We start from the raw sequence: 27,850 nt of genomic DNA, 5'->3' as shown, positions 1-27,850 counted from the left end.
TATGCTGGACTTCTGGTTATGTGTCAGAAAGCCTAAATTTGGAAAAAAAAAGGGTCCACAACAGTCTGTGAATCCTAAGATGCCCCTACCCCAAAGTTAAGAACTTGGGCTAAAAGGAAATACAGTCTACAGATCTGACTTTCCCAGGGCTTTTGGAATTGGGCAGATCTGGGCTTTGGAAAAGCAGTGCTGAAATAGTGGTGTGGGCTGCTGAAGAGCTCAAGTGGGTGACATAGCAAGAAATCAGGCTGATGTCTGTACGAAACCTGCCTGCAAGGCAATTTCCAGAACCCGCCTACTTTGCATCAAAAAAGCCATCAAAATAGTCACCTTTGCATGGAGTCATTCTCTTCCATGAAACCGATGTTTTCTGGAGGTGTAATTTTCCATTTAGCTGTGGTTCGGGGGCTGGATAAAATGAGATTTCTAAGAACTTCAGGATGACAAGGGGCAGATGAGAAGGACTGGGTACATCCCAGGCATCAGCCTGTGCGCTCTAATTAGGGAAGTTGTTATTATTAACACCCTTGCAAAAGAGTGTCAGTTAAAAAATTAAAATAAATGAACCTGGGACTCACCCACAAAACACCAGACGGCAAATCGGATCCACGTGACTGTGGAGAGCTTCAGCATGAGATAGATATTCACCAGCATGGCGAAGGCAGGGACGAAGGGCAGACACGGGGCCATGTAGGGCAGCTTCTTGGGATTTTCTGGCTGCTGCAAGATCACAAACACCAGCACGGCGATGAGCAGGATCATCAGCACCACCAGGAGGACAGCCCACCAGCTCTGCTCGGAGATGTAGTCTGACCCAAAAATGATGAAGGAGCAGAAGATGAACATCAGGACGAAGAGCAGGAGCACGCAGGTGGTGACCGTGTGGCCGGTGGCCACCGTCGGACGATCCATTTTACCCGGCAGCCCGAGGTGGATCCGCATCGTGTAGTATCGAGGGCCGATCAGCTTCTTCAGCTTGATGAGATAGATGTTCTCAGACTCATCTGCCTCTATCCCCGAGGTCATGTCGACAGTGCCATAATTGGGGTGATTCACGTTGTAGGCGGATTTATCAGATTTCCCAATTAACATCTCATTATCTCCTAGCGACGGCAGATTTTTTGCACCACAAGTGTTGGTCGGTGGGCCAGAGAACTCCTCTCCTTCGCTCCCGGGGGAGCAAGCTTCCTTCTCACAGTCGGCCAGGATGCCCTCCTTCTTCTTGGTGTGCTCCTCAGAGAGGAATTTGACAAAGCCGTCGATGTCGCTCTCGGGCTGGTACCGGAGGAGCAGGACGCAGACGGACACCAGGGTGTAGGCAAGCAGGGTGCCAATGGACATCATTTCGATCAGGTCCCGCAGGCTGACCAGCAAGGACAGCAGAGCTGCAAGGAACCCGGACACGATACAAGCCACGACAGGGGTTTCCGTGTAAGAACTGACGTGGGACAAAAACCTGGAGAGCAAAACAGTCACAGAAAGTTAAAATCACAGATCTCAGAGGTTCCCTGCTGCAATAACCTTTCCCCAGTTGCAGGGGACAGACTCAGGGGTCCCTTCAGGTCTTGTTGCTTTTTGGAACTTCAGTTCCAGCTGGGGACTGGCAACACCGCTGAGGTTGACTCTGGAGTTAGATCTAGGTCGGACCAGCTCTGCAATGAGCGATCAGATACTTGCAAATAAGTACCCAGATTTTATCCAAATAAACTGCTCTCCTTTGCAAGTAACTCTTGAATTAAGCATTCATCCTCATGTAATCAGAACGTCTAGGTACCAGCACCAAATGAGAAACTGTAGGGTAGACTGGTCCTGATATTTTCCCCCCAGGATATTGCTTTGGCTTGTACCCCATTCTGCACCCACTGAGTCTGTGCGTGCCCATTGCTCCCTGCAGGCCCCCCCAACTCTCCAGCACAATTTCCCCTCAGATCCCAAGAGGCCAAAAATGAATGCCAGCATAGGCATGACTGACCTGAAGAGCAGCCCATCACCAGCCATGGCATAGATGACTCTGGGCATTGGGAAGAGGGAGCCCAGCAAGCTGACAGTCAGGCCGGCCACGGACCCGATGGCAATGATGAATTTGGCTGCATAGAAGCCGTGGACCACAAACATTTCCATCAGCGGGGACTCGGTGTCGATGGCATCATAGGGCACCATCAGTGTGAGGATCATGCTCACCTGGGGAAGGCGAGAGGAGCAGGACAGGGGTATCAGCAGCAGCACTGGGGGCTGCTGGGGACTTTCAGGGCGTGAGGGCTGCTTCTCAAGAGTGGAAACCCAAGAAATTTCAGGTCTGATTTGGCTTGTATCCCTATGTCCCTTGTGGAGGGGATGTAAAATGCTGGAGTTAGGACTGTTTGCACTTTGCTGTAGGGTGGTTAATCCAGAAAACTGTGCGGTCTTAGTCTCTGCTATCCAAAGGCAAGAAGGGGATGCTTGAACCTTGCTTCAGTGGTGATGCAGGAGTCAAGTGGGACTGGTGTGACTGGTGAGGCTGGTGGGACTGTCAGGGTTAGTAACACTCACTTTGGCTGCATTCCTGTGTGGGAATAATGCTGCAGACCCCAAATCTAGATCGCATTGCTTGGAGCAACTCTCTGGCCCTATTTGAGTCAAAGAATTTGTTTTCCTGAGAAGCCCACTCCCCTTCAGGAGAGGCAGTGGGTGAGTTTCTTTGAAATAGTCAGAAGAGTGTTTTTTCTCCTTCATAACTAATTTTTACTTTTTTGCAGGGAAAATCTCTGAGCATAGACATGCTTTTATTGGGGTGCAGTGCAGTGGAATCTCACACAGCCATCCCTGCCTATCCTTCCTCTCACTTGGATCCTCTCCCATATCTCCAGCAGAGGCAGTGCTGCTTTTCCCAGAAACACAGAGAAAGGATGCTGCAATGCTGCTGCTCCTTCTTCTTTGCTGCTCTCCTGGGTGCAAGAATAGCTGTGGATGGGGATGAGAAAAAATCTGTCTGCCACCACATCCCTGCAGCTGGCAGAGGGGTCTCGTCAGGTGACAGGAGCCCGGGAACAAACGGAGAGGAGCCTCGGCAGGCACCGTGCAGGCGCCCAGAAGGGACTCACGATACATAAATATATATCTATATGCATTCATACATATTTATGTACATTCACACCTGTGTAGGGACTACTTACAGACACATAAGCTGTCAAGCACGTAACGAGCGAGGCTGTGATGGCGTAGGGGATGGAGGTGTTGGGATTCTTCGCCTCTTCTCCCGTGGTAGCAATGATGTCGAAGCCAATGAAGGCATAGAAACAGGTCGCAGCCCCTTTGAGCACCTACGGGGAGGATCAAACATCTGGGTGCCAGGAGGGAGGCCAGCACCCAGCCAGGGAGAGGGAGCTGAGCAAAAATGGAACAGCCCAACTCTGCCCTGTCTGAGCTAAAGGATGAGTGTGAGCAGTCAGGGGGTGCACACGTGGAGCTGGGCACTGACCCTGGGAGCACCCCTAACCCACCGATCTGGTCTGGGGAAAAGGTTTCAACCTGTGCCCTGAGCCACCGGAGGCATCTGCAGCTCACCCTACAAACCTGCGCCTGTGCAGTGTCTGAATCTGCTGAGAGATCCTGCCAGGGACAGAGGAGACAATCAACCAGTTTCAGGTTTGCTTTCACATTCCTCCACCCCAAATCCATTTTTATTAGTAGGGATCTGGAACATGTTTACACATTCTGCCTTAGCAAGATGTCTCATGTGGCAGCAAGATCAGCTCGCAGAGGAAGCAGGAGAGAGCAGCAGCCGTCAGATGTGAGCCGCTTCCCAAACAACCTCTGTTTTGCTTGGAAGCTGCAGATAGGTTAGGAGCACACATTGGAGCACTTGGATGAGGAATTATTTGTACTGTTTGGTTATATTTTTTATGTGATTTTTTAAAATATACAATATTAGCGAGGACATTTATAGGAGAGGAACGCTGGAGCAGGGCAAAGACTGCCTGGCTATGAGTGAGCTGATCTGGAGCTGTGAAACCCTTGCATAGATCTTGGTAGCTTGCTGGGTGCCACCTGTCCATCACACCTCTGTCATCCCAGCTGTCCAGTGATAGTGCACACAGTAAAACTCACCTCTTTCAGGGACTGCCTGTAATTATCCTTTTTAAGTATCCCCTATGCTCATGGGGATCTAACACGTGCTTAGTGGTGGATTTACTTTTACAAACAACTTGTGAGACAATGAACCAGCTGAAAAGGATGAGACCACCCTACTGGGTTTGATGTGTTTTGGGTATGCATCTATCTTTTAAAATGGTATCTTTTTTTGCCAGGAAATATTTGGTGTGTTGAATTGGAGCAAAACAGGTACTTTCTATTTTCTCTTTTTCACTCCCATTGTATGGCATAAAAAGCCAAGCACAACCCAAAGGTAAATATGACCTCTGCTCACAAGTGAGCCTCAGTGCTCTTCTCTTCACTGTTGTTCTCTGCCAGAGAGGTATTGATTTACTGAAGGAAGGTGCAGGGACTGTAGAGCAGTTTGGGACCCTTTCAATAATCAAGACTCTTGGTTTACTTTAGTTTCTTGCTTATTTTTCTGCACAAAACCCCAATGGAGTTGAGCAGTGTAAATCTGAGAAATTATCTTGGGTTTAGGCCAGCTGAGATATTTTCAGTCTCTATTCATCCTTGGATAAAAACCAGTGCAAGCAAGCTAAAAAAGCCAAATATGTCCAAATTCTCAGTAAGCTTTGAGGGAACATCCATAAAATAAGTACTGGCAGGTGGCATTATGAAGTGCTCAAAACAAATTCTTGAGAACATTGTTGTTGAAAACCAGCCAACAAAAGTATCTCCCCGCTCTGCAGAGGCTGAGCCAGCTCTCCGATAGCCACAGCATTTTGCTCCATTGCCTGGCAATTAGTGGCATTTCCTCGGGGATACTTTCATGTGGAGTTTGGCTCTGCAGAAGGACATTTTGGGAAAGTTTTGGGTTTATGCTAAGAGGAGTTAGGAGATAAGGGCAAAGCATTGCAGTACTCTTTGTGTTTGGTGGAGAGAGCAGGTCTGGATCCAAACCTGCCCTCGTGGTATTTGGAGGTCCCTGGCCAAAGCACAGGTGGATTTAGGAGGGCTGGGTTCTGGAGGGTGCAGCAGAAGTGGGGCGTGCACACCATGAACGAAGTTGAGTGTGAGGCAGCACTTAGGTGCTGTGTGTCCCTGTGTGCTCTCAGCACTTACCCCTGGCCATCCGAATGGCAGGAATTGCCCTTCAGCCCAGTTGTCGCTTTTGATGTAGAACAGACCAGCAATCATGATGAAGATCCAAACTGCCAAGTTAATGACATTGAGCACGTTGTTCAGTCCCACCGAGTTCTTCACCCCCATGGCCACAATGATGGTGACAATGACAGCAATGACCAGAGCAAGAAGGTCAGGGTACGACTCCTCTCCTTTGCCTAAGTGAGAGAAATGAGATGTGTTACTCTCCATCCAGAGAATATCCAGGAACTCTGTGGGGCAATTTTAAACACTTTTCAGACCTTGAAGGTTTGCAGAACTCTTTGATCTCACTGCAAAGGTACTCTCCAGAGGTCCATGCCTCCCTCAGCTAAAGCTGTTTAATTAAGGTGATAAATCTTGATGTCTCAAGACACCGTTTGGACTTTTGGGAGAGTAGCAAACCAATGATCATGTCCCAATTTGCATAACATGTATTTGCCAAGTACTCATTAAAAATCAATCAGCCACAAAGTTTTCATGACACGGGTACAGGACAGCTGGATGATGTACTTACTGGTAGGGTTCATGGACTGTTGCTGGAACTGCTGGTCATACAGGACCACCACAGCCCCCAGTCCATGGCAGTACTGCAGACACCAGCTTGTGCTCTCTAACAGCATTCTGTGTGTGCCCCAAGGGGACCAAGCAGAGTGTTTGCACCAGGTGAAGTGTTTCTGTGCTGCCCTTACCCTCTGACATTCGACTATTTCTGTGCATTTATTCTAAATGCCAGCTCATCCCAAAGGGGCTCAGAGTACCGTGTATCCCATCCCCTCAAATCCTGCCTGTGCGCCAGGCTGCCGAGGAAAAGTACCAGAGCCAGACAGGTGGTAAATAATGAATGAAGCCTAATATCCATGTCTGACTTCTGACAAGCTTCCAATTACTTTCCAGGCCCTAATTAATGGAGGTATCTCTGCACAGCTGGACACACCCAGGCCGTTCAGCGTGCCGACGCTGTTGATCATCCAGCGGCTGATGGTGTGGTTGGCCAGCGAGTCAAACATGCTGCTGAGGGCACTGGCGCCCGCGGCCGTCCCGATCAGGTACTCCAGGATGAGGTTCCAGCCGATGAAGAAGGCCACAAACTCCCCCACGGTCACGTAGCTGTAGGTGTAGGCAGAGCCTGTGGTCTTGGGCACCCGCACGCCAAACTCAGCGTAGCAAACGCCTGTTCGGAAAAATAGGAAGCGGCATAAGGAAAATGCAGCTCGGAAATGGAAAATGTAAAACTGCCTGCCTGGAGGTGCTGGAAGGTGTCAGGGCTGTGGTCAGCATCAGGAACACAGAGACATCGCATGGTGACCCTCCCCCCCCAGTTTCTTGGCTGAAAAAACAGAAAAATTTCCACTAAAATCAAGTTGTGATGGGTTTTTCTTCTTGAGATGATACAGTTCAAACCAGCCAGATGTTTACATGGGATCCTGGACCAGTCCTGCACAGCGTCATCCCAGAGGAAGATGCCACAGGAGGGCTCACACAAGGCTACACCTCTCCCTGCCCCAAACTTCCAATCTCCAAACACACATCCTGCATTATTGCCCTGCAGATCCAGGCACAAGCACTGTCCTGATCATCCCTGCTCTTGTTCATACAAGAGGAGTTTGAAGACATCTTACATAGAGAACATAAGTTATTTTAACACTTAAAAAATATTGTATTTAAGTCTTCTAAAGAATAATTGCAAAACTAACTGTGCAGAAGAAGAAAAGGAAAACAAAAAGCAATATTTATCTGGAACTGTTTGGGAGGAGAATTCAGCAGACTTTAGTACTTTCTGAACTTCTGCACTTACTATGTCAGGATAATTTTTAATAAAAACCTGACCCTGACACATTGATGTATTAAAACAACCATTGGCTTTTATTTAAAAGGAATGGATGTACTCAGTCTCAAATTCTCCAAATATTATTCAGGACAAGTGCTGGAAGGGTCCTGCTTAATCATTTTAACACTGATTAAGCCCCTTCCCCAAAGACCCCAGTGAAGTTCATATGTGTGAATTGGTTAAGGCTGTTACTACCGTTGAGTAAGCATGCAGTAATTATTGAGCTCTCTATCAACTGATATTCTCCATTTAGAAGATAATAATTGCTTCAAATTTGCAATCAGTTTAGTATAGAGAGGGGAATGAATAATTTATAAAAACATTATGAGGCGGCTGCTCTTACTTTTAGCGCAGTTTTTACACAGTACAAACACAGAATTGTTGAATCTCTTAAGCTGAATTTGGTGGTGCTTCTTTTCTTGGTACTGGAGGATTTTTATATTCCATTCACTGCTTAACTTGAATGAAGATTGCTTTGCAATGGGACTCTTCAAAACTTGATTTCTGTAAAGCAGCCCAACAGGAGCCACAAGACGTTTCCATCATCCATCCAGCTCTACCGACAGTCATTATTCAGAGCTGATGAAAAATGCATGCACTCAGCAAAGGTACGGCCTTCACAGATAACTACAGGTCTGAATGATTTATGAAACTGGTGCTCTGATGGGGACAAGCATCTAGTTTCTTTCTTTGATGGCCTTAAAAATATATACTCTTTCTTGTAGGCAGCTCTCGTTTTAGCCAACGACAAGATTGAAGAGGATGGTTATCGATACACAATGATAATGCCAAAGCAAAGAGATGAATATGTATAAAATGGTTGAGGTTTCGATTATTCTACTAATATCCCAAAACAGAAGAGCAGTTTTTCACCATGCATTGGGTACAGAAATAGGTTGTGAATATCAGCATTAGGTATCAGCATGTATTACACACACACACACACACACATATATATATAATGTATACTAATCTCTGCTGCATCTGCACTGTATTATTTTTACTATTATTGTTGGTATTGTCATTATTATTATTATTATTATTATTATTACAATCTAACTGCAAAATAAAACTGTGTTACACAGTTACTGCTTGGCAGCCCAAGTTATTCAGCACCTTGTTCCCCTGTATCCAGAGGGACGCAGCTCTCCCAGTGCTCCTGCACAGCCAGCCCAGCTCTGGGACTGCAGAGAGAGGCTGGGCACATCCTTCCTGTCACAACTGTTTGAATCTGGAGACAGACTTCATTTCTTCCCCCCAATCAAGAGTGTTTGCAATTTCTGCAGAAAACAAGCCAACATGGTGGTTTTTTGAAAGAGCAAACATTCTACAGAAGGTCATTTCTTTGCCTTGAATATCTGCTACACTTGTGGACAGTCATTACACTGGTGTAATTATACAGTTATTAACATTAATCAGCAGGATATAAACACAGCTGAGAGGTTTGGTCCATGGCACTGGCCCTTCCAAGACCCCATCCACAGAACAGCCACTGGGAAGCACAACTGGTGGCACGAGGAACTGGTGCTTTTGGTGTGCTGGCGCGGTGGTGACCCTCTCACTGATACTTGGCACAAGGCTACATGGGAACCATGAGACATCCCACAGGGCACTGGCACAATGAGAGCTGTTTCAGGTGAAAAAAGCCTTCTGAGAGGGGCCTTTCAGCCACTCTGGAGGTAACTCCAAATAATTCACACTACCACACAAGAAATCCAGAGGGAGCATCCTTCATTAACCAAGAGCAGCCAACTTATTGAGGAAGGCATGTTATTTTCATCAAGCCACTGAGCCTGTCCATTGCATTTCATGATCACCATGTGCTGATATATAAAAGGCAGCTCCATAAAGAAAGCTCCCACGGAGCAAGGACTCCCATCTCTCCAGCTTCACCCAGGCAGCTGCAGGTGCAGCCCCTTATCCCACAGCCAGGCAGCACCTGAGGCACGTGCTCAGCTCCCCCCTGCTCCATCGTGCATTCCAGCTGCTCCTGAGCCTTCTCCTGTACTGGGTAAGAGTGTGGCACCGTGCTCTGAACAAGGTTGTATTGCTTTAGGAGAGGAGAACACCAAAGGAACAAGAAATGGCTGATGGAAAAGGCTGCAGAGAGGGCGATGGGGTTGGAAGAGATGCAAACTGCTGATTTTTGCTAAGGAGGGGTTTTAGATAAACAGGGGTGAAAGTGGGGAATCCTGGCGGCTGCAGCTGATGGAAGGAGCCTGAGGTGCTCTGGAGGCTTTGTGGAGGGAAGCTGGGCAAGCATTTCTACTTGGGAGCTGAATGAAAGGCCTTCTAGTGAGACAATAAAAGAGAATGATTTAATTTATCAGTTTAATCAATTATAGTGTGTCTGTAAGTACATAAGAGGGGGTACATGTTGCTTAAAACTATGGAAGGTGTAAGTGGAATTTGTTGAGTAGATGGAATTGGAAAAGTCCCTATCTGAAACCAGGCTTAATGAGGCTTCCCAATGGCAGGGCTTCCCAATGACTGTCTCCCAGGGGAAGCCAGATGACTTTCTGGATGGTTTTGGTTCCTTTGGTTTTTGGGTTTTTTTAATCCAAAACCCTTCTGGGCTCACTTTTGCAAGCAGTGGGATTTGACTTAGTGATTTGTGGTGGACAAAGGGAAAGCTCCTTGAAATCTGTCCATGCACACTTGCCCAAACTCAGTGCCTGGCACACCAGGAGCAATGGGAGAGAAGAAATCACATCCCAAATGAGCCTAACAGCCCGTCCAGCTCCTGAATTCTTACTTGGTTTTACTTGCCAAAAAAGTGTTGCTGTTACAAACAACAGCAGCATTAATGATGAAGTGAGGAAGCAGCCAAGGAGACTATCAAAACACTGCATCCCTCACAAAACACTTTCCCAGGGCTACAAAAGCAAGGGGAGATGAAAGCGGAGCAGGAAGCAGTGCAGGCTCCTGTGGGCGAAGGCGGGAGGACCCCTGGTGCGGGGCAAGGCTTGTGTCTGGGGTGAAAAAGCCCCTTTTGGAGAACAGTGTGTTTTTGTTAGCAGAGACCCACCCAAACTCCATTTGCTCTTGGTTTGCATCACAGCCAACAAAACCTTTGCAGTGGAGAGAAAATAGGCAGTGGGAAAGGAGAGACATTGATGCTATCTACTGCCTTAGTTAAAAACCAGGAATTTTGGTTCATTTGTTGTGTTGGGAACTCAAATAAGCATTGGATCTTATTGCAAGCACTCAGCTCTTGTTGTGGGCTTTGGAGAGAGCATGAGGCTCATCCCTGGGCTGTGCCAGGGTTGTGCCTCTGGGCTGCAGAGACATCAGGGGTTCAAACTCCCACTCACTTTGGTGGGATCTCCATGGAGTAGCACTGCAAACTCCAGGGAGAGAGCATGATGTGCATCCACATCTCATTACAAAAATCCAGAGTTTTGAAAATCTGAGCTGGGTCACTTTGCTGTGTTGGCTCTTCCTGTCTTCTATCAAAGCCCTTTGCCATTTGCTCAGGTTTCCTTATCCAAGCCACAGACAAAAGCTGGATACCAGACTGACACAGCACGCAAAGTCCTCTGAGCAGAGAGAGCAGGAACATCACATCATCGTGTTAGCACTGATCTGGAAAGGACAAATGCCAGCAGTACTGGCTTCATGTAGAAACTGCAGCTCGAGCCATATGCTCAGCTGGGTTCCTACAGAGGAGATAGGATTCACCGTGTTTTCACTAAAATATGTAATTTCTCTCTCCCTGCACATTTGTTTGTTGTTTTTTTTCTTTTTGTTTGGAAATTCAAAGACTGACCCTGCATGAATAGGAGCCAATGAAATCAACTCCAGAACTAATTGAGGAATTTTTTAACTGTTAGCCATGTCAACAGAAGAAGCTGGCCCTGGTGCTGCCCAAGCCACCGATACCCTTCCTGTTGGAATTGAGTTTCCCACAAGCTCTCGCTCCAGTGCTGTGGCTTGGCCATGCTCTCGGCCTGGGACATGCACTGCAAAACTTTCCAATGTCTCAAAAATATTGCCCACAGGCTCCATCCTTGGGGAAGCCATTCGGGATAATTGTGCTTGGGCTGCTGGCTCCCAGGTTTGGTCTGATATTCAGGCAATGAAGGACTGTGCACCCCATGAGCTGGGTGAGAGCAGTGGGAAATGGCTTTTAGTTGGTGGGGAAGGTGCTACCTCCTTGTAGCTTGTGGTGCCGAGCAGGTATCCCCCCATGAACAGAGAGGAAGCAGGACATGGCAAGTTACTCAAAATCCCACGTAAAACTCACCGGACAAGATGGAAGCAACAGCAGCGATGATGAAGGACACGATGACCCCGGGCCCCGCCATCTCCTTGGCCACCAGGCCGGACACCACGTACATGCCAGTGCCCACGCAGCTCCCGACGCCCAGGGAGATGAGGTCGAGGGTGGTGAGGACCTTGGCCAGCCGGGCGCCCTGGGTGGCTGCACCCGCGGTGCCCTCCAGCATGGACTCCACGGGCTTGGTGCGCAGGACGCGGGTGCGCAGGGCATGGCCCGCGGCCCCCCAGGGCACCCGCCGCGGGTCCAGCCGTGAGAAAAAGCCACTCATGGTGCTGGGCTGGGCAAAGGCAGGTCACAGACGGTGTCAGCAGCCCCCACTCAGGGCTGCGGCTGCATCTCCATCCTGCGCTGGCGGCCCTGCAAGAGAGAGAAGCAAAGTTTTTGACTAAAACAGCAAAGAAAGAAGGAAGAGCCAAAAGGGCTCCCTAAGTTGGTTTTTGCTGGGCTCCAGTGCTGGCAGAGCTTTGCTTTAAGCAATGCTGCTGCTGCTGTGGAGAAATCTCCTTTCTCCTCCCCTCATCAGTTTTGTGCAACAGCGATGCATTGCCCTCCTTTGTGTTCACACGGGTTTAGCCTCAGTCATCATTACAGCACTACAAACAGCAGGAACCTGATTTCCTCCAGATTCTCATTACATGGCTTAATTGCTACCAAAAGTGATGATGCCTACATGTAACTGTAAGGTGCTGGTGGCTACCGAGGCACACTGGGCCCTGGTGGGGACAGAGCCTGACTCCAAGCCTGGCAGCACTGCAGTTCCAGCAGCAGAGATGCTCCTGCTGGCACCGTGTGTCAGCCCAGCATCGCTATGGCAGGGTGTGCAGGGGCATTCTGTGGGACACTTCCCATGGAGGCAGACTGAGAGAGTGGAGGCTGTTCAGACTGGAGACAAGAAGGCTCCAGGGACACTCAGAGTCCCTTCCAGTACCGAAAGGGAGCTCCAAGAGAGCTGGAGAATTTGGACAAGGGCATGGAATGACAGGACAAGAGAGAATGGCTTCAAAATGAAAGAGAGAACATTTGGATTAGATATGAGGAAGAAATTCTTCCCTGTGAGGGTGGTGAGGCCCTGGCACAGGGTTCCCAGAGAAGCTGTGGATGCTCCATCCCTGGAAGAGTCCAAGGCCAGGTTGGACAGGGCTTGGAGCAACCTGGGATAGTAGATGCATCCCTGCCTGTGGCAGGGGGGCTGGAATGAGGATCTTGAATGGTCCTTCCAACTCCAACCATTCTATGGTTCTGTGTTCTACCTGTCCTGCAAAAAAAGAGGGTCTGGGACTGTAGCTTTGCTCCTTTATCCAGTGCATTGAAACCACTGCCTGCCTGTGCCAGGCTGGAGCTGATTCTGAGGCTGGATCACCACAAACTGGTCCTTACAAGGACAGGTGATTTTTTTTATTTTGGTGCTATGGAAGTTCACTCTTACAGCTCTCTGGCTATCCTGGTTGTTTGGGGTTTTTGAGTGCTACCCTCATAGTGGTGAACACTGAGGGGGAAAGTTTCAAAAGGTGATGCTAATTCAGGTTCCTGTGAATCATAAGGTTAAAAAGACTCCTTGGTGTGGTTTCTTTGGTCAATTTATCACTTCATTCTTGCAGTTATTTAAATCCTGTGTAAGGAATATTTTTAATTTGAAAGACATGCTTTTGCTGGTGTAACTGCAATTTATTTTGGGGTCTGGCTTCTGTGTAGTTAAGGCAAACTGGGAGAGAAGCTTGGCAGGAGCAGTGCAGACTCCACTGGCCACTGGAGAGAGAGTGACCAACAGCATGGCCAGCTGCAGCCATTTTTAATACTTTTAAATTATCTTGCCTGAGCTCATCTGCTCTAGGATTGTCTCAAAAATCACAGCATTATCTTGGTTTTCTCTTTCTCTGTGCTTTTTTCATTCCCAGTCATATTTTCAAGAACGATTCAGCAACTGCCTTTCCCCCCTCCCTCCCTTTCTGCTGTTCTTCAGCAAACTGTGTAGTTCTCATAGTACCAGCAGCGGTGACTTCCAAGTGACTCGTGGTGACTTCTTGACTTTGAGCAAAACAATGAGAATTGACAATCTGCAAGCTAATACAAGGGAACAGGAAAAATAGTTCATTAAATATGAATTTCACCTGCCAGCTTCTTTCCTGTCAATACAGAAATATTCTTTTATTTTAATTGCCTTGAAAACAAAACAATTTTTTTTTCCCATCTTTACATCCAAGCCAAATTATATTGTGTCCACCAGGCAGCCTTGTGTTGCTGAAGTTTATTAAATGAAACACAGCATTCATTTCATGTTTTGGTTGATCACTGTTCAAATTGTGCTGACTTTTTACCTCGAGCAACCACAGGCTGAAAGGCTGCATGTTCTAGCTAGGAATAATAATAAGGAGAAATTGTTACTGCTCCTTAGCAAATGTGGATCTCTGGGTTGCGAATAAAACCTGGGTTTGGCTTTTGGGTTGCTCAAGGAGTCAGCTGGTTGTGGGATGGGCTGGATCACAGGTGAGGTTTTACTTTCTGGTTTAAAGGAAGGTTTGTGTTGGAAGGGGATGGCTGAGCCAGAGTTCAGGGGGTCTGCACCAGCCAGAATGAAACAGAGCTGTCCTCATAGAACCATGGAATTGTTTAGCTTGGAAAAGATCTCTGAGATCATCAAGTCCGACCATTAACCCAGCACTGCCAAGTCCACCACTAACCCACATTCCCAAGTGCCAGATCTCTGCATCTGTTAAATGCCCCCAGGGGTGGTGACTCCACAAATTCCTTGGGCAGCCTAATCCTTTTCATTAAGAATTTTTTCTAATATTCAATCTACACCTCCCCTGGCACAACCTGAGGCCATTTCTTCTTGTCCTGTCACTTGTTACTTGGGAGAAGAGACTGACTCCCACCTGGTTCCAACATCCTTTCAGTTGTAGAGATCAATAAGGTCCTCTCCAAGCCTCCTTTTCTCCTCAGGGCAATGTGCCCATGTCCTGGCACCTCCACGGTGACTCTGCCTTGCCAGTAATGTGTTTTAGCCGTGTGGAAAACAACAGCTCTAAGAAAAAACACCCAAATTCATCCTCCTTTTATCCAAAGTATGGCACCTCTGGAGGATGGGCTGGAAAAGAGGTCTTGCTGCGCTTCCCACTTCCCATCCTTTATTTAATTATTTTTCTTTAATTTCATGGATTCTCTTAGTTGAGATTGAAAGATTAGGTTGCTATGCTAGGGTTTGCACTAAATTGACTTAAACTAGTCAAAAAGTTGGGCCTTCAGAAGAGGTAGGATGGTGTAGAATGGAGGTGCCAAAGCTTCAGGCTGGTCCTTGGTGCCCTCACCAAGTCGTGCTCTGGCAAGGGACGACCTGTCCTGTGTTTTAAGGGAGTTGGGACCTCAGTTTTTCATCATCGTATCTGTGGGTGCCTGATGAAGGCTTTGGGACAAGTGGCGCATGCTCCTTACTGAAGGAATTCACATCCATGCTGGAAAAATCAGTGTAGTCCTCAAACTGAAGAGAGATGACTGATTTGGACAGCCCAGTTCACTCTCAAGCCACATCGTGGTATAGAAATTATTTTTTCACCAGCATTGCTAAGAACTCCAAGAGAAGATATGGCAGTCTTGTCCTGGAATAATCTTAACTGCTAAAATAATGAAAAAACCCTTAAATATTTTAAATGGTTTAAATTTAAAGCAGGAACTGGCTGGTGGATTAGTGATGCACCCAGATTTAGGCTGCCAAGCTGTTCCAGCTGTGTGGGGCTGGGCTGTGATCAGGTCCTCCTGCACGGCAGCCCAACAAAGCCCTGCAATTCATGGGGTTAGGCTCCTCCTCACTCATCAAAGAAAAAAAACCCTTTCAAAACCTCTGAAAAGAAATAACTCCGTAATTGCTGCTATATTCAGTTAAAGCAGTCATTCAAAACTATTCCAGATGTTTAAGTGAGATCAGTTCATTGCTGCTCTGTAGCTTGGAAAACATCCTTTCACTCCATTTGAAACCACGAAAAAATATGTCACGGATGGCAACCATCTCCATGGGGCAGAGGCAGCTCACTTCTGCTCTGCTCCACTAACCCTGGCTGTCTAGAAGCAGGAACTGGGAAGCAAAGGTAATTTTTACTTGGTGTTTTTTTGTTTTTTAATCTTCTCTCTTCACCATAAACCCAGGAAGATGAAGGGACCTGTAGCTCAGAGGGGACAAGCTGCAGCCAGGTTTTGGAGCTGCTCAGCTCTCCACCGTCAGGCTGTTGGGGTGGTTTTCCTTGCTGGCTGGCACTTGCTGCTGCCACCACTGTTTGTACCAAAACACTTGTCAGCACCACTGTTTGTACCAAAACACTCCTCTTCATCAGGGTAAATTGACTAAAACTGCAATCAAGCCAGTAGGGGAGGTATAGGTATTTACAGGCATGGATCTTCCTTGGTGTCTGGGTTGATGCTGAATTATTCTTCATGCAAAACTCGTTCTGCTGGGGAGATGCAGCACAGTGCCTCCCCCAGCATCTCCCATCCTCATCACCCCCCATAGCTCCAGCTTCTCCAGGAAACTGTCCCCAAACCACACCAGTGCCCTGGGATGGCTTTTGATTTTTCTGTTAATGACTCTCCTCTGTCCAGAAGTCCATAGGGGTATCCTTGAGCAAAGATCTCTATTGAAGTCTGCTGGGATTGCAACAAGGAGCAGAATATCGATGGTGGTAAATGGAACAAAGAGAGCTCCTGTTGTTGTATCGATGGAAAGCCAGGCAGGGGCACTCATTAAGAGGAAAAGATTGGATTTTCCCTGGTTTTCCATGGCTCACAGAGTAATTACTGCAGGGGAAGGACTGCTGGTGCCTCCAGCAGTTGGATCAGCATGGATCTGGCCATGGCAAGCATGACACCAGTGCCCTGTTTGCTGCAGGGGTTTTTTGGGGGGAAAGTCCCTTTCTCCCTGCCCGGGGGAGCTGTGCTTTGGAAATTCGGGATGGAAGCAGGTTCCTATCAAACCCCAAGGCAGTGCCTGCTGTGGACCCCAGGAACATTAATTCTGGGGTTTATGGTGCAGGAGCACCAGCCCTCAGACCCCTGCATGCCCTGGATAGGGACTGTGTGCCGAGCATCACCCCTGGACAAAGGGAGCCCCAAAGGCTCAGAGGGATGCTGGAGGTAGAGATGATGGAAAAGGCAGCTACTGGCAGCAAACCCCGCTGCAATCCCAGAGAAAGAACAAGAGAAAGAGGAACAAATGCGCTAGGCTGACCTCCCTGCTGCCTGTTCCCTTTTCCCTGTAATTGTGAGCTCGGTAACGGTGAGGCGAGTTTGTCTGGAGAGGCACAGGGGCTGAATTTCATTCCAGCTCCTCCAGCAGGGCCAGGGCTGACGTCAGCGGGGGATGCGGGAGCCGGGCAGCAGCTCCGAGCCGAGGGATGCCTTCTGCCGGGGCTGCTCGCCGCCGAGATGTTTTCATTACGACTGCGATTTGATTTGGAGCTTTACGTGCTTGTTTTTACAGTGTTGATCCCCAGCTGGGCTGCCACTGTAAAAACTGGCTCTGTCTCCATCATCAGCCGTCCTTAAAGCGATTTAAAAGCCAGGCACAGAGCCGAGAGAGAGGGCTGGTCCCTGCCGATCCCGGCACCGCTCACGTGGGTCCAGCTCCAGCAATCTGGCCTTGTGCCTTTGCTGGTAATTTTGGGCTTTTCTCATTTTTGATCTTTCCATTTTTGCCTCTGCTTGAGCAGTTCAAGCGGAGCTGTGGTTAATTTAAACTAGAGTCGTCGCTAAATTAAACCACTGATAATACTTCAGGTTTAAGACCAGCTTTCTCTGTGCCTCAGCTGGAAAAATGGGATATTTTGTTGTGTCTTCATGGCAAAACGGAAGTGGAGAGGTTGGACAGCACTTTTCTGTGGTACTTCCATCAGTGTAAGATGCAAGATGGCTAAACAGCATTATCTTCTTTTGACAAATAAGCAAAATAAAAGAGGAAATGTTTCATTTGACCAAAGACATAAGGCAAGGGTGCCATGCACCTAGAGGCAGCCCCCAGGAATTCCTAAACTTTGTACTCTAGTCTCTAGTGCAAGAGTTAAGAGATCATAAATGTGTGATCCAGTGATACAATTAGCAAGTACATAGGGATCACCCTTTCCTCCTCTTTCCAGCCTTCAGGGAGGATACAATGCTTTAACTCCTGTCCTTGCTGGGGACAGACTGGACTGCCTGGAAAATCAGGGAAAAGGCAGAGGGAAGGATGGGAGTGATGTTAAAGCATCTTTCTGTCTTGCAGCTGGTGGTTCCCTTTTCCTAAGTAAATAGCAAATCAATATTTGAGCAGTGATCTGTGCCCATGCAGGTGAGCAATGAGGAGGTTTTGGTGGCTGCAGGCTCATCTCCCTGCCTGGACAAGGTGGGAGATGAAGTGATGCATTCAGAGGTGAAATTAGAGCCTGTCACAGGGAAGGCCAGCAGATCCCTTGATACTGAGCTGTTCTAAACTTTGCCAGGATTAATTACATGCCAACTTCACAAGCAGCTGGTCCAGGGTCCCATGGGATCCCCTGAAGCATCAGGCTAGTCAGAAACAGCTCTGGGACTGAAAGAAGCAGTATTTTCCTCCTTCCTAGGAGCTGGATGCATGTGGAGGTAGCACCTACAGCTCTTACAGCCTGAATGGGATGGAAGCTGAAATGTTCCTTTTGGAGATGCTCACACACATCCTTGCAGGCACAACATTTCCCTTGGTGAATCCACCTGCCCCAGTCCAGTGTCAGGAATTTTGGTTTTCCACTTGTTTTCTGCCCTTTTTCATGGGTACCAATCATTCCCATGGTGCAGAATGGTGTAGGAATGGATGCAGGGTGTGACAGATACAAGAGTCTGTGCGTGCCGAGCTGTAAATAATGCAATATGCATGAAGTGCTCCATTTGGGTTTGCAACAAAACTATTTAACCGCCAGAAGAAAAACACAAATAAAAAAATCAGAGAACTACAGAGAAAGAGGTATAATCAGTTTGCACATTTGCAAAAAGGTCTAGCTTGTCACTGTTGTCTTGAGGTGGGAAAGGAAAACCCTTAAAAACTGCAAAAATGCAGGGACATGGCAAATCAATAAATGGGTGAGCAGAGCAGGGGGTGGGGAACCAGGAGCATCTTGGAGCTGTTCTGACAGGCTCCCTCCAGGAGAGTACTGAACCACATGAAATTAGTAAAATTTGTTCCTCCACCAGTAAAATGGAGAAATTCACTGCCTTAGAGAAGTGTGTGGTGGTTAATTTATCTGGGTTTTCTACAGAAGCAGATGAGAAAGCATGCTAAAAATGATTAATGCTCCCCTAGATGTGCCATGTTGAAGTCAATATTGGTTTTGTACCTGCATGTGCTCATCTGCACAGGGACCCTGGAGGCTCTGTGCACTTTCAAATGCTCATTTGTGGTGCTGTGTGATTTTGCATTCCAAGTGCAGATATCGATACCAATTCTTCGAGTACAGCCTCCCCCACCCTTCTGCAGTCACAAACTGCAGTGATGTCGAACACATGAAGCTCCTGAAGGCAGTTGGGGTTCACAGGTCTGGGTGCTCAGGCTTTCAAGGACCAGTGTACTGACCACTGAAGTTTGGGCATTTTAAACACTGTGGGAGGGGTGCCCAGGAATGCAGATTTGTCTCACACAAAGAATCACAGATTCATAGAATGGTTTGGGTTGGACAGAATCCTAAAGATCATCTCGTTCCAACCCAACCTGCCACGTGCAGGAACACTTTCCACTAGACCAGATTGCCCAAGGCTCCATCCAACCTGACCTTGCAAATATGCAGGCACATCCTTCTGCAACCTTGGTTTTTGGGAGCAGCGGTTCCAGACACTGAGCTGTCACAAGAGGAGAAGCATCGTCTGATTTTTCTGGAATTGCCCATTTGCAATGCTGGGCAGAGATTCCTCTAACAGCACGACTGCCAGCAGCATCAGCGGGATGGTTGCAGCCTTGGGTTTGTGACTCTGAGCTTTTCCCTGGTTTTGGGTAGTAGGCTGTACTTTCAGTAATTACCTCTTTGATGAGATAACACATTTTCTGTACCAAATCTCACTGTTAGAGTGGACAAGGGCTGCCTTTGTATCACTGAAACTGTAGACCTGGGCTATCAGAGGGTTTCTTCTAGAATTATGCTTCTTTAAAAACTGTCTTTGCTTTAACAACACACAGGAGGAAATCTCTGTAATTACTGGGCTGTGTTTTCTTCTTCTTTCCTCAGTGGATCCATACTTTTACACCACAGAATGAAAGTCGTTATGGTTTGCTGCAGGCCAGACAAGAGAGCTTTTTTCATTTGACATAATTCACAGAATGGGTTATTTATTAATGTGTGAGGCTCTCTAAACAAAATGGATTTTTACTCTTGTGAGAGTCTGGCTGATACGTCATTATGACAACTTATTTCATTTCTGGGTAGCATTTTGAACTCAGTGACGAAAACACAAATCCTTCAGTAAAGAACTGATTTAACATTTCGGCTTCGTCATCCAAACCAGGAAAAAATTCCCCTGAATATCAAATACAGGACCTGAAAATCCAGTATTTTTAAACCTCTAGTTTTATTTTGAAGATTGCTGGTTTTACAGAGATTCCTTTATTACCCACCAAGAAACTGCTGGGCTTTTCCCTCTCAGTGCTGACTCTCACTCATCAGCAGTCTTTCTACCTTTCTGTAATAATTCAGTAGGAGTCCAAACTGGCCTTTTACACAGTAAGCACATCAAGCTTACAAACACCACTCAGCTCTTGCTGAGTTTCAAATGCATTTATCTTTTGTATGTGCACATGGTCTCATTAATTACTTATCGTGTTCCATCAGCAGTTATACAAATGTAATTGATTATGCCTCACTTCCCTGCTTCCACTATTTTGGCTATCAGCTAATTAATGCAGGAGTGGTTCTCAAACAACTGCTTTCCTCAGAAGAAGCTGGAAAAACACATTCTTCAGTCCCAAGCCTACTAAAGGTTCCAGAAGCAGCAGTAGTAGCATATGCAAATCAATGGGAGCTTTTTGCATATGCAAATAGGAGCCTCGAGCTGGGGGAGAATTTGGCTGGTTGTAACCTGTGTCTCTAAATTCCTCAACAAAAGCCTGAGGTAGGTTCAATGCACTTCCAAGGAAGTAAATAGCAGCTCCTGCTGATTTTATTACATTTTGTTGCTTATTCTTCTCATTCACTAGGACAAAACCCCCTTGCCTTACATGAGTAATTCTGCTGCATTTCAGCACAACTGATTATATGACTAATGTGATCACAAGTGGATCAAAGATGGTGATTTAAAATAGAATTCATGTGTTTAGTTGTTTATCATCATCAGTCAGGCAAAGGCACTGCAACATCTAAGTGATGTGTGGAGTGAGTAATACCTGGCGCTGTAGCAGGAAGACTTTTTGATGTTTCTCAGTGAGTTACAAACTCACATCTAACACTAAATCAGTCTCTAGTATGGTACTAGAGAAGCAGAATTAAATGAAGAATTATGTGTTCCTAGAAGTGATAATAGCATAAAGGAGCATTATAATATTCCTGAGCTATGCACACGCACTGCCCGGAGATGTCCTTATGTAGCAAGAGAATCAGTGTGAGCTAACCTGATTACCTTAACTTAAAGTAGCTAATTGCATCCTTGCTCTTAGCCTCCCTTAGCAGTGAGCCCCAAAACCCACCCTCCTTCCCTGAGACAGAACATTTTGTCTCCCAGTTACAGTCAGTAGAGTCTCCCCATGGTGTGCTGCCCTGCCTGGCAAGCATAATTCCACTGGTGTGCCCGCACACAAGTGAGAGGAGAGCTGCTGAAATATTATTGCTGTGATTCCTGTTTGTGCCAGAGCTCTCAGCCAAAGGAACTTGACATATTGCTTCTTTCTGTCTTAATTTACTTCGAGCAGAGCTGGTGACCCCGGTTATTAATTGCACATCTCCTGGTCCCTGTTGCTTCCCAGACGGTTGTTTAATGAGTGGAACACACCTGCTGTTGCCCAGGTGTCTTAGACAAGGCTCTGGAGTATCCAGATGCTTCCTGAGCACATTTCTTCGGGGCTGCAGCAGCACGAGACCTGTGCCCAAAGCTTCCTGCCTGTTCCCTGAGAGTGAAGGATAGCCAGGAGAGGCAGATGCTCCCTTCACTACTAGCCCAAATCCTACCTGGAGCCATTGCTGAGCACCACGGGGCGGTGGCTCATCTAGCACAACTCAACAGGTCCATCATTAAGACCTGGATCAATGGCGCTCAGGCACAGGTTTAAAGCTAAGTTTTAATTGTGCTGCTGTGGGTGGAATGCGCCCAGGTGTGCAAGTGATGCACAAAGGGGTGTATCCACCCTTAGCTTTAAAAAACTTCATTGAGGAAGGCTCAGCCCACACTCAGGGAGCTGAGGATGTGCAGGAGGAACAGACCAAACCACTAACTGAGGTCATGGTCACCCACAAACAAGAGCCCATGGCTGCTGAGAGGGGCAGCCCTAAGCCCACACGTGTGGTTTCATAGATGTTTACTGAAGTTTTGACACAGATACACCCATAGACAGTTGTAGCATGGAAACAGAAACCCATTTCCCTGTAGGCAGCAAGCCACTTGGATCCTGTACCTCTGCCCCCTCAGAATTAGGATGTGGTGCTGGAAGTACATGTGCTGCAAAAGCTCTTCTTCTGTTCACCTGCCAGGTGGATTTAATTTATGGTATCATGGCTTTCAATGAATTATTGATACGGTGACTGTGCAGAGGAACAGAAACAATAGTCATGTGCTGCGTGGCTCCACCTCTCTGGCTTTGTTTCATAAGTGCCTGCGCTTCACTCTGACAGTTTTATTGTGGGAAAAATAGTTTTCTCTTAGAGATGTTCCAGCCTGGTGACAGCAAGGGATGGGCTGTGGTGGCAGCATAATGCTGGCTAGAGCACCCAGACCCCTGAAGATGATTGCATAGTCTGGAAGTAAGACTGCTATTCAGTGAGCCAAGGAAACTCAAGAGAATTTTTCTTGATATACAAGGAAAATTTGCTGTTTCCAGTTCTTTCAACTTCGGCATTTTCTTGTTGACAACTATAGCTTAGCTACGTCTCATTCCTTGTAAATGAAAAATGTCTTAGGAATCTCTGTGGATCTGACTCTGCTCCCATTTACACGTGGGTGGTTTAATGAGTTCAGCAGACTCACCCTGGACTGAGGTGAGACTCTCGCCAGGTTTTCATATCCATAGGAAGCAGCTGGAAAATGCCTGCTGTATTTCTGGGCTCTGGATACTTTGCATCCCTAGATCTACTGTCTCTTACAGACTGACAAGCTCAGACCCAACCTTCATATACTGTAGAGGGCGCAAATTTGGGAGTGATTTGGGGATTTCAATTTTTTTAAAATTAATATGAAAGTCACAAACGCTGCCCCCTTGCTAATGTTGTTTTTGTGTGACGTACAGATCCCACTGCCACACACAGCTGAAGAATTATTTCCTTTGTTTTTACATTCTTATTTTTTAAATGTCTTAATAATCCAAACAACATTTTGCTTAAATGTTATGATGATTATTTTATTAGCTCAGGTGCTCTGAAAGCAAAGTTTTGATTATTTAGGGGCTAAGAAGTCAGTTACAGACTGGTCTGCTATCTTCTTTGTTTGCTTGGCTTCATGAGGAGCTCAGGATTGTGTTTATGTTTGTGTAAGTTATTGCTGTCTTATTTTCTTGAATGTTGCAGGGCTTCAGAGGAAAACCATTAATTTAGCCATTAGGAGGTTTTCCTGTGCTCATTGGATTTTCTAGAAAATCTCCTGTTGCCTTTAAGGGAACATGGAAGAAATCTTATTATATGTGCGTGATTTCAGAACTGAGAAAACAGACTGTCTTCATAAGGAAGTAGTGTCAAATCAGCCTACAAATATATCCTTTGAAATAATTTTGGCTGGAATCCTTTCTGATATGATCCCATCTGAGACTCTGAAGTTACACAAAGAATAAACTTTCATCATTTTCATATAATCCAAAAAAAATTAGAGAAGGATAAGCTATGTCTCGAATTGAGAGTCATGAATAACTCCCTGAGGAGAATGCTTCCCTTTACTGCAACATGCACAAAGATTCTTTTTGGGGAGAGTCAATTAATGAAACGAGTTGGAGAACTGGGGGATTCAAGATACAAGTTGGTCAGTCATTTGTTCTGCTCTTGGCATGTGGTTAAAAATCCCACCCACTGGGGAGGTTGTACTTAATCTAGAGGGGTGGCTGGGGTGCCTGGGAGTAAAGCTGTAACATCTCTGTGCCTTATTTGGGGAATTAAGGATCAAAGGTACCATTAAGTCCTCCGAGTTAATTCTGTCTGAGTCTCAGGCCATTAGTTTCCAGGCAATTGCTCCTGCAGGGAGCCCAATGACTTGCTTTGGCTAAGTTGCATATTTTGAGAGGACATCAAATCTTGACATAAACAGATGGAGAATCCAGCAGGTTTTCTGATGGCTCCTTCATCAGGTCATCAGCACTCCTCTGTTCAAAACTGTGATCCCTCCCTTAAATTGGAATGTTTTGGCTTTAGCATCTCAGCACTAGTGCATGTTGTGCCTCTCTTTGGCAGACGGAGGAATAACTCAGTGCCTGGTAATTTCTTTCTGCAGAGGCTCTTAGATTCAAGGATTCACATCACCTCCCACCCTGCTTTTTAATGAAGTGAGTTCTCAGGTGCTGTAATTTCTCCACTGTAAGGGCTTTTCTTTCCTTGTTTTTTTTTCCTTACTTCCAATTTTGTTGTCATTTTTGTTGATGTCTGCTGTACTCTAGCAGTCTATTTTCAAGGGATGAGGTAAATTTCCTTTCTACATCTCCACTTACTGAGGAGCAGCTAAACAAGCCTTTTTTTTCCCTTGCTCTTGTTCAATGACTTGTCTTATCACAGCTATTGCATCCGTGCTGTCTTCTCAGATACGTACTGCACATTTGAGTCCATGTCAAGAGGACCCAAGATTCTTTGTTGGCACTATTTACTACTCATCAGTAACTGTTTTGTTGGAAAAGTTTACCACCTTTGATAGATGAAAATGGGAAATCAGACCTTGGACCTCTGCAAGACCCCCTAACTCTCTGTTCTCACACAACAGGGATTCTCCATGGAGCAGCACATTTTAAGAACAGATACTGAGTTTAATCGAGGTAACTTTTCTCTCTAGTGTTGTTTTTGGCTTGTTTGAGGGTTTTTGTTTGTTTACAATATGTTTTTCAGCTCTGGTAAGTCACATGCCTTAGCAATGTGTACCAATAAAACAAACAAACGTAAATATCTTTAGCAATCAGGCTTTTAGTCTCATGACAGTTTTTGGGCAGTTAAACAAATGCCTTGGCATGCTGAAATGTACTTGCCTACTACTCAGGGACACTGGGAGAATTAATTACTTAATACGCTAGATTAAATCAGACATGGTTCTTTTAAGACAAAGATCTTCTCTGGGGTCGGCCAGACACGGCTTCCCCCTCGTCTCCAGGGTCGGTGCTGATTTCAGAAGCCCCGTGTTAGAGCACTCTCGGCACAGCCTGTGACAGGAGGGCACTAAGCCGATCTGTATAAACTATCGTTTAATAGGCCACGAAACCGGGGCTGCAGAGCACTTGTGACAGCAGAGATTAGGCGTTTCAACAGTGCTGCTGGAGCACACCTCGCCGGGGCCGAGGCGGGCAGGCGGCTGGTACCAGGCAGTTCCAAAATACCCGTGCGGAATCAATAAACAGCACGGAGTCGGGGTGACGTAAAGAGGAAGCCAACTCCATTACCGGCCTCCAAGTCGCAGGGAGTTTTGCAGGCGACGGGGGGAGGACGGAGCCGTAACCGGGGCCCGTGTGCGGGGCCAGCGGGGTCGCGGCGGGGCTGGGGCCGCCCCGTCGGGGCTTCAGCACCGCGGACAGCGCCCGCCGCCGCCGCACGCGTGACCGACACCCGAACCGCCCCGGCGGGGGTCCCCGGCCCCGAGGGTGTCCCCGGCCCCGCGGGGGTCCCCGGCCCCGGCGGGGGTCCCCGGCCCCGGCGGGGGTCCCCGGCCCCGAGGGTGTCCCCGGCCCCGCGGGGGTCCCCGGCCCCGAGGGTGTCCCCGGCCCCGCGGGGGTCCCCGGCCCCGAGGGTGTCCCCGGCCCCGCGGGTCCCACCTGCCCGCGCCCGCCTCCCCCGCTGTTTCCCCTCTGCTCGGATTCTGTTCCCCTCAGTGCCCCCCTCCCGCAGCGTCCCGACCTTCCCGCAGCGTGTTCCGTGCGGTCACCTGTAGCGAGAGCTGTCGCTTCGCTCAGGCCACCCGGTATCCCTCCTTTCACTCCGTTTTCCCCCGTTTCCAATCAATCCCACGCCGTCAGCGCCGGCGCCCCCGCCTCCTCCCCGCCGCGGAGTGCCCCGACACTCCGTAAACACGGGGCCGCGCCGGGCCGGGGCAAGGGGATGCTGGAGCGGGCTGGGGTCCCCCGGGGCCGGTGCTCCGTGGCCCGGAGGAGCCGGCGCGCTCCCTTTGCCGAGCGGGGCAGAAACCCGGCTCCGTCTGCGTGGCGGGGGGGGGGGGGGGGGCGGCGGCCGCGCTCCCCGGCGGGGCGCGGGCAGAGCTTCCCCGGGCTCGCCGCTCGTCCCCCGCACCCCGAGGGGCTCCGAGCCCCCCCCGCACCCCTTTCCCTCCCCTCCCCGCGGAGCGGGCACTCACCGCCGGCGCGGAGGGCAGCGGGCGGGCGGTGCTGCGGGGCCGCCGCGGGCGCGCTCCCCGCGGGGGCGGCTGCGCTGCTGCAGCCGGCGGGGCGGGGGGGCTGCGCCGGCACCGCCGACCCCGGCTCCCGGCCGCGCACGCAGGGCGGAGAGAGGGGGGAGGGATGGATGGAGGGAGAGAGGGATGGAAGGAGGAGGGAGGGAGGAGGGCGCTGCAGCTCCTCAATTATTCATCGCTTCCCCTCCCCGCCTGCCGCATGTGACCGCCGGCAATACCCACGGGCCGTGCCAGCCCCGGGAGACCTCCCTGCACGGAGCTGCCACCCCCGTGGCCACCTCCTGTCCCAGAGAGTCCTCTCTGCCTGCCCAAGTGTCCTGAGGGTTGCGGGTGGCCTCCCCCAGACTGTGTGGGCGCTGAAAATAACACTCCTGGCTGCCTTCTCCAGCGCAGGGCTTTCCTCGCCCCAGGGACAGAGCATGGGGAACCTCGGTTTTGTTTTCTCCTTGAGCTGCACTGTGAGATTTAGGTGCTAATGCTGTAATTCGGGAACAGGCAGAATTCGGACTAAAATAATGCCTCATGCATTGCAGCATGCTGTGCTGTCCAGCCCTCTGCACGGCCCAGATGGGAGGAGTTAGGTATCAGGTGCAGGATATATTTAATATTTTATACTCATAGCTACTTTAGAGGATAGCTGGAATTCATGTTCAAGATTATTCTTTTTGCAGTTTTGTTTCTCAATTTCTGCAGTTTGGTTTGTTCTAAAAACACTCCCTGTCTGTATCTCTTTTGTACCAGTTAAACATCAAATCCAAACTGGGTTCATCTCCAGTGGTGCCTGGTGAGGATCTGCTTTCAGTCTCTGTTACAGCTTCATTCTATAGCTTCTAACAGGACCTATTCCCAACGAGGGCTGTGTCTCGAGCAGAGACAAACTTTTCATTCTCCGAATACTGAAATAAATGTCTGCTGATAAAAATTTAAGATGGGATCCTTCAGTTCAACCAGCTCAGTTCAGAAGCCAATGTCTGCCTAACGTGAGTGGCCCCGACAGGAGCTGCATCAATGGCAGGGACCTTCTGGGGACACACAGACAGTGACATCGCACAGATAAACACAGACAGGGTGGGGGTTGGACTAGATGACCTTTAAAGGTCCCTTCCAACCCAAACTATTCTGTGATTCTGTATCCATGATCCTGTCTTTGGCCAGGATAGCAGACCACATGTCATCTCCGATTTCCTTTCCAGCCTTGACTTCTGTGGCAGCTTCTGTGTCTTTCCAGATGAGTGCCATAATCTTTCCAGTTTCTCACCAGACTCCTTCCTCTCTCCAACTCAGCTTTACCTTGGTCTCTTCCCTCCCTCACAGAAGTCTCCTTGCAGTCCCTCTCTTCCTAAATAGGCATAGAAAAGATATCTCCCAGGTTACTGCTGGCCAGCAGAAGGTGTCATCACAGGATGACAGGATGCTCTGTTCCCTTCCTGCCACTCCGGCCAGCACACATCACATTGTACAGCACAGAGCCAAAGTGCAGTCAGCTGATTGCCTGCCTCACAACCAGCGTTTTTGAAACCCTGCTTTTATTCTTTTCCTTATTCTTTGATTGCCTGAAAGCAACATGCAGAGCTGCAGCTGCTCTCCTGTCCTTGTCTGTGGTCCCCATGCTTCCCATTTGGTTGCTGTTTCTCTTCACATTCACTGCCTTCCCTCAGCAGCTTTTGCTCAGTCCCTGGGCACTGGATACAGCTGTGGATCGCTGATATCAGGAGCTTCCCTCGGACTACATCTGTGCAAAAGAGAAAACCTTGTCCCTTTGTTATTCCATCTTGTTTTGCTTCACTTTTAAGACCATG

The 27,850-nt window shown here is 48.2% G+C and overlaps 1 protein-coding gene across 1 annotated transcript in view; it reads right to left on the bottom strand.

The window, feature by feature from the left end:
- The window catches only part of SLC7A14 (solute carrier family 7 member 14), a 30,811-nt gene extending 4,770 nt beyond the window's left edge, over window positions 1–26,041 (bottom strand). The window contains exons 1-7 of the mRNA XM_048314125.1: window positions 25,995–26,041; window positions 11,313–11,705; window positions 6,173–6,409; window positions 5,197–5,414; window positions 3,153–3,299; window positions 1,973–2,181; window positions 579–1,456 (exon numbers count right to left, since the gene is read on the bottom strand). Of these exons, the coding sequence (XP_048170082.1) occupies window positions 579–1,456; window positions 1,973–2,181; window positions 3,153–3,299; window positions 5,197–5,414; window positions 6,173–6,409; window positions 11,313–11,616 (1,993 nt within the window). The 5' untranslated portion in view covers window positions 11,617–11,705; window positions 25,995–26,041. The remainder of the gene's footprint in view (window positions 1–578; window positions 1,457–1,972; window positions 2,182–3,152; window positions 3,300–5,196; window positions 5,415–6,172; window positions 6,410–11,312; window positions 11,706–25,994) is intronic.
- Between the last annotated feature and the right edge of the window lie 1,809 nt (window positions 26,042–27,850).

This window comes from Corvus hawaiiensis, chromosome 10 (assembly GCF_020740725.1).
Source record: "Corvus hawaiiensis isolate bCorHaw1 chromosome 10, bCorHaw1.pri.cur, whole genome shotgun sequence".
Classification (NCBI taxonomy): domain Eukaryota; kingdom Metazoa; phylum Chordata; class Aves; order Passeriformes; family Corvidae; genus Corvus; species Corvus hawaiiensis.
Note: the sequence above shows the minus strand (reverse complement) of the source record. Positions and strands in the feature narration are given on the sequence as shown.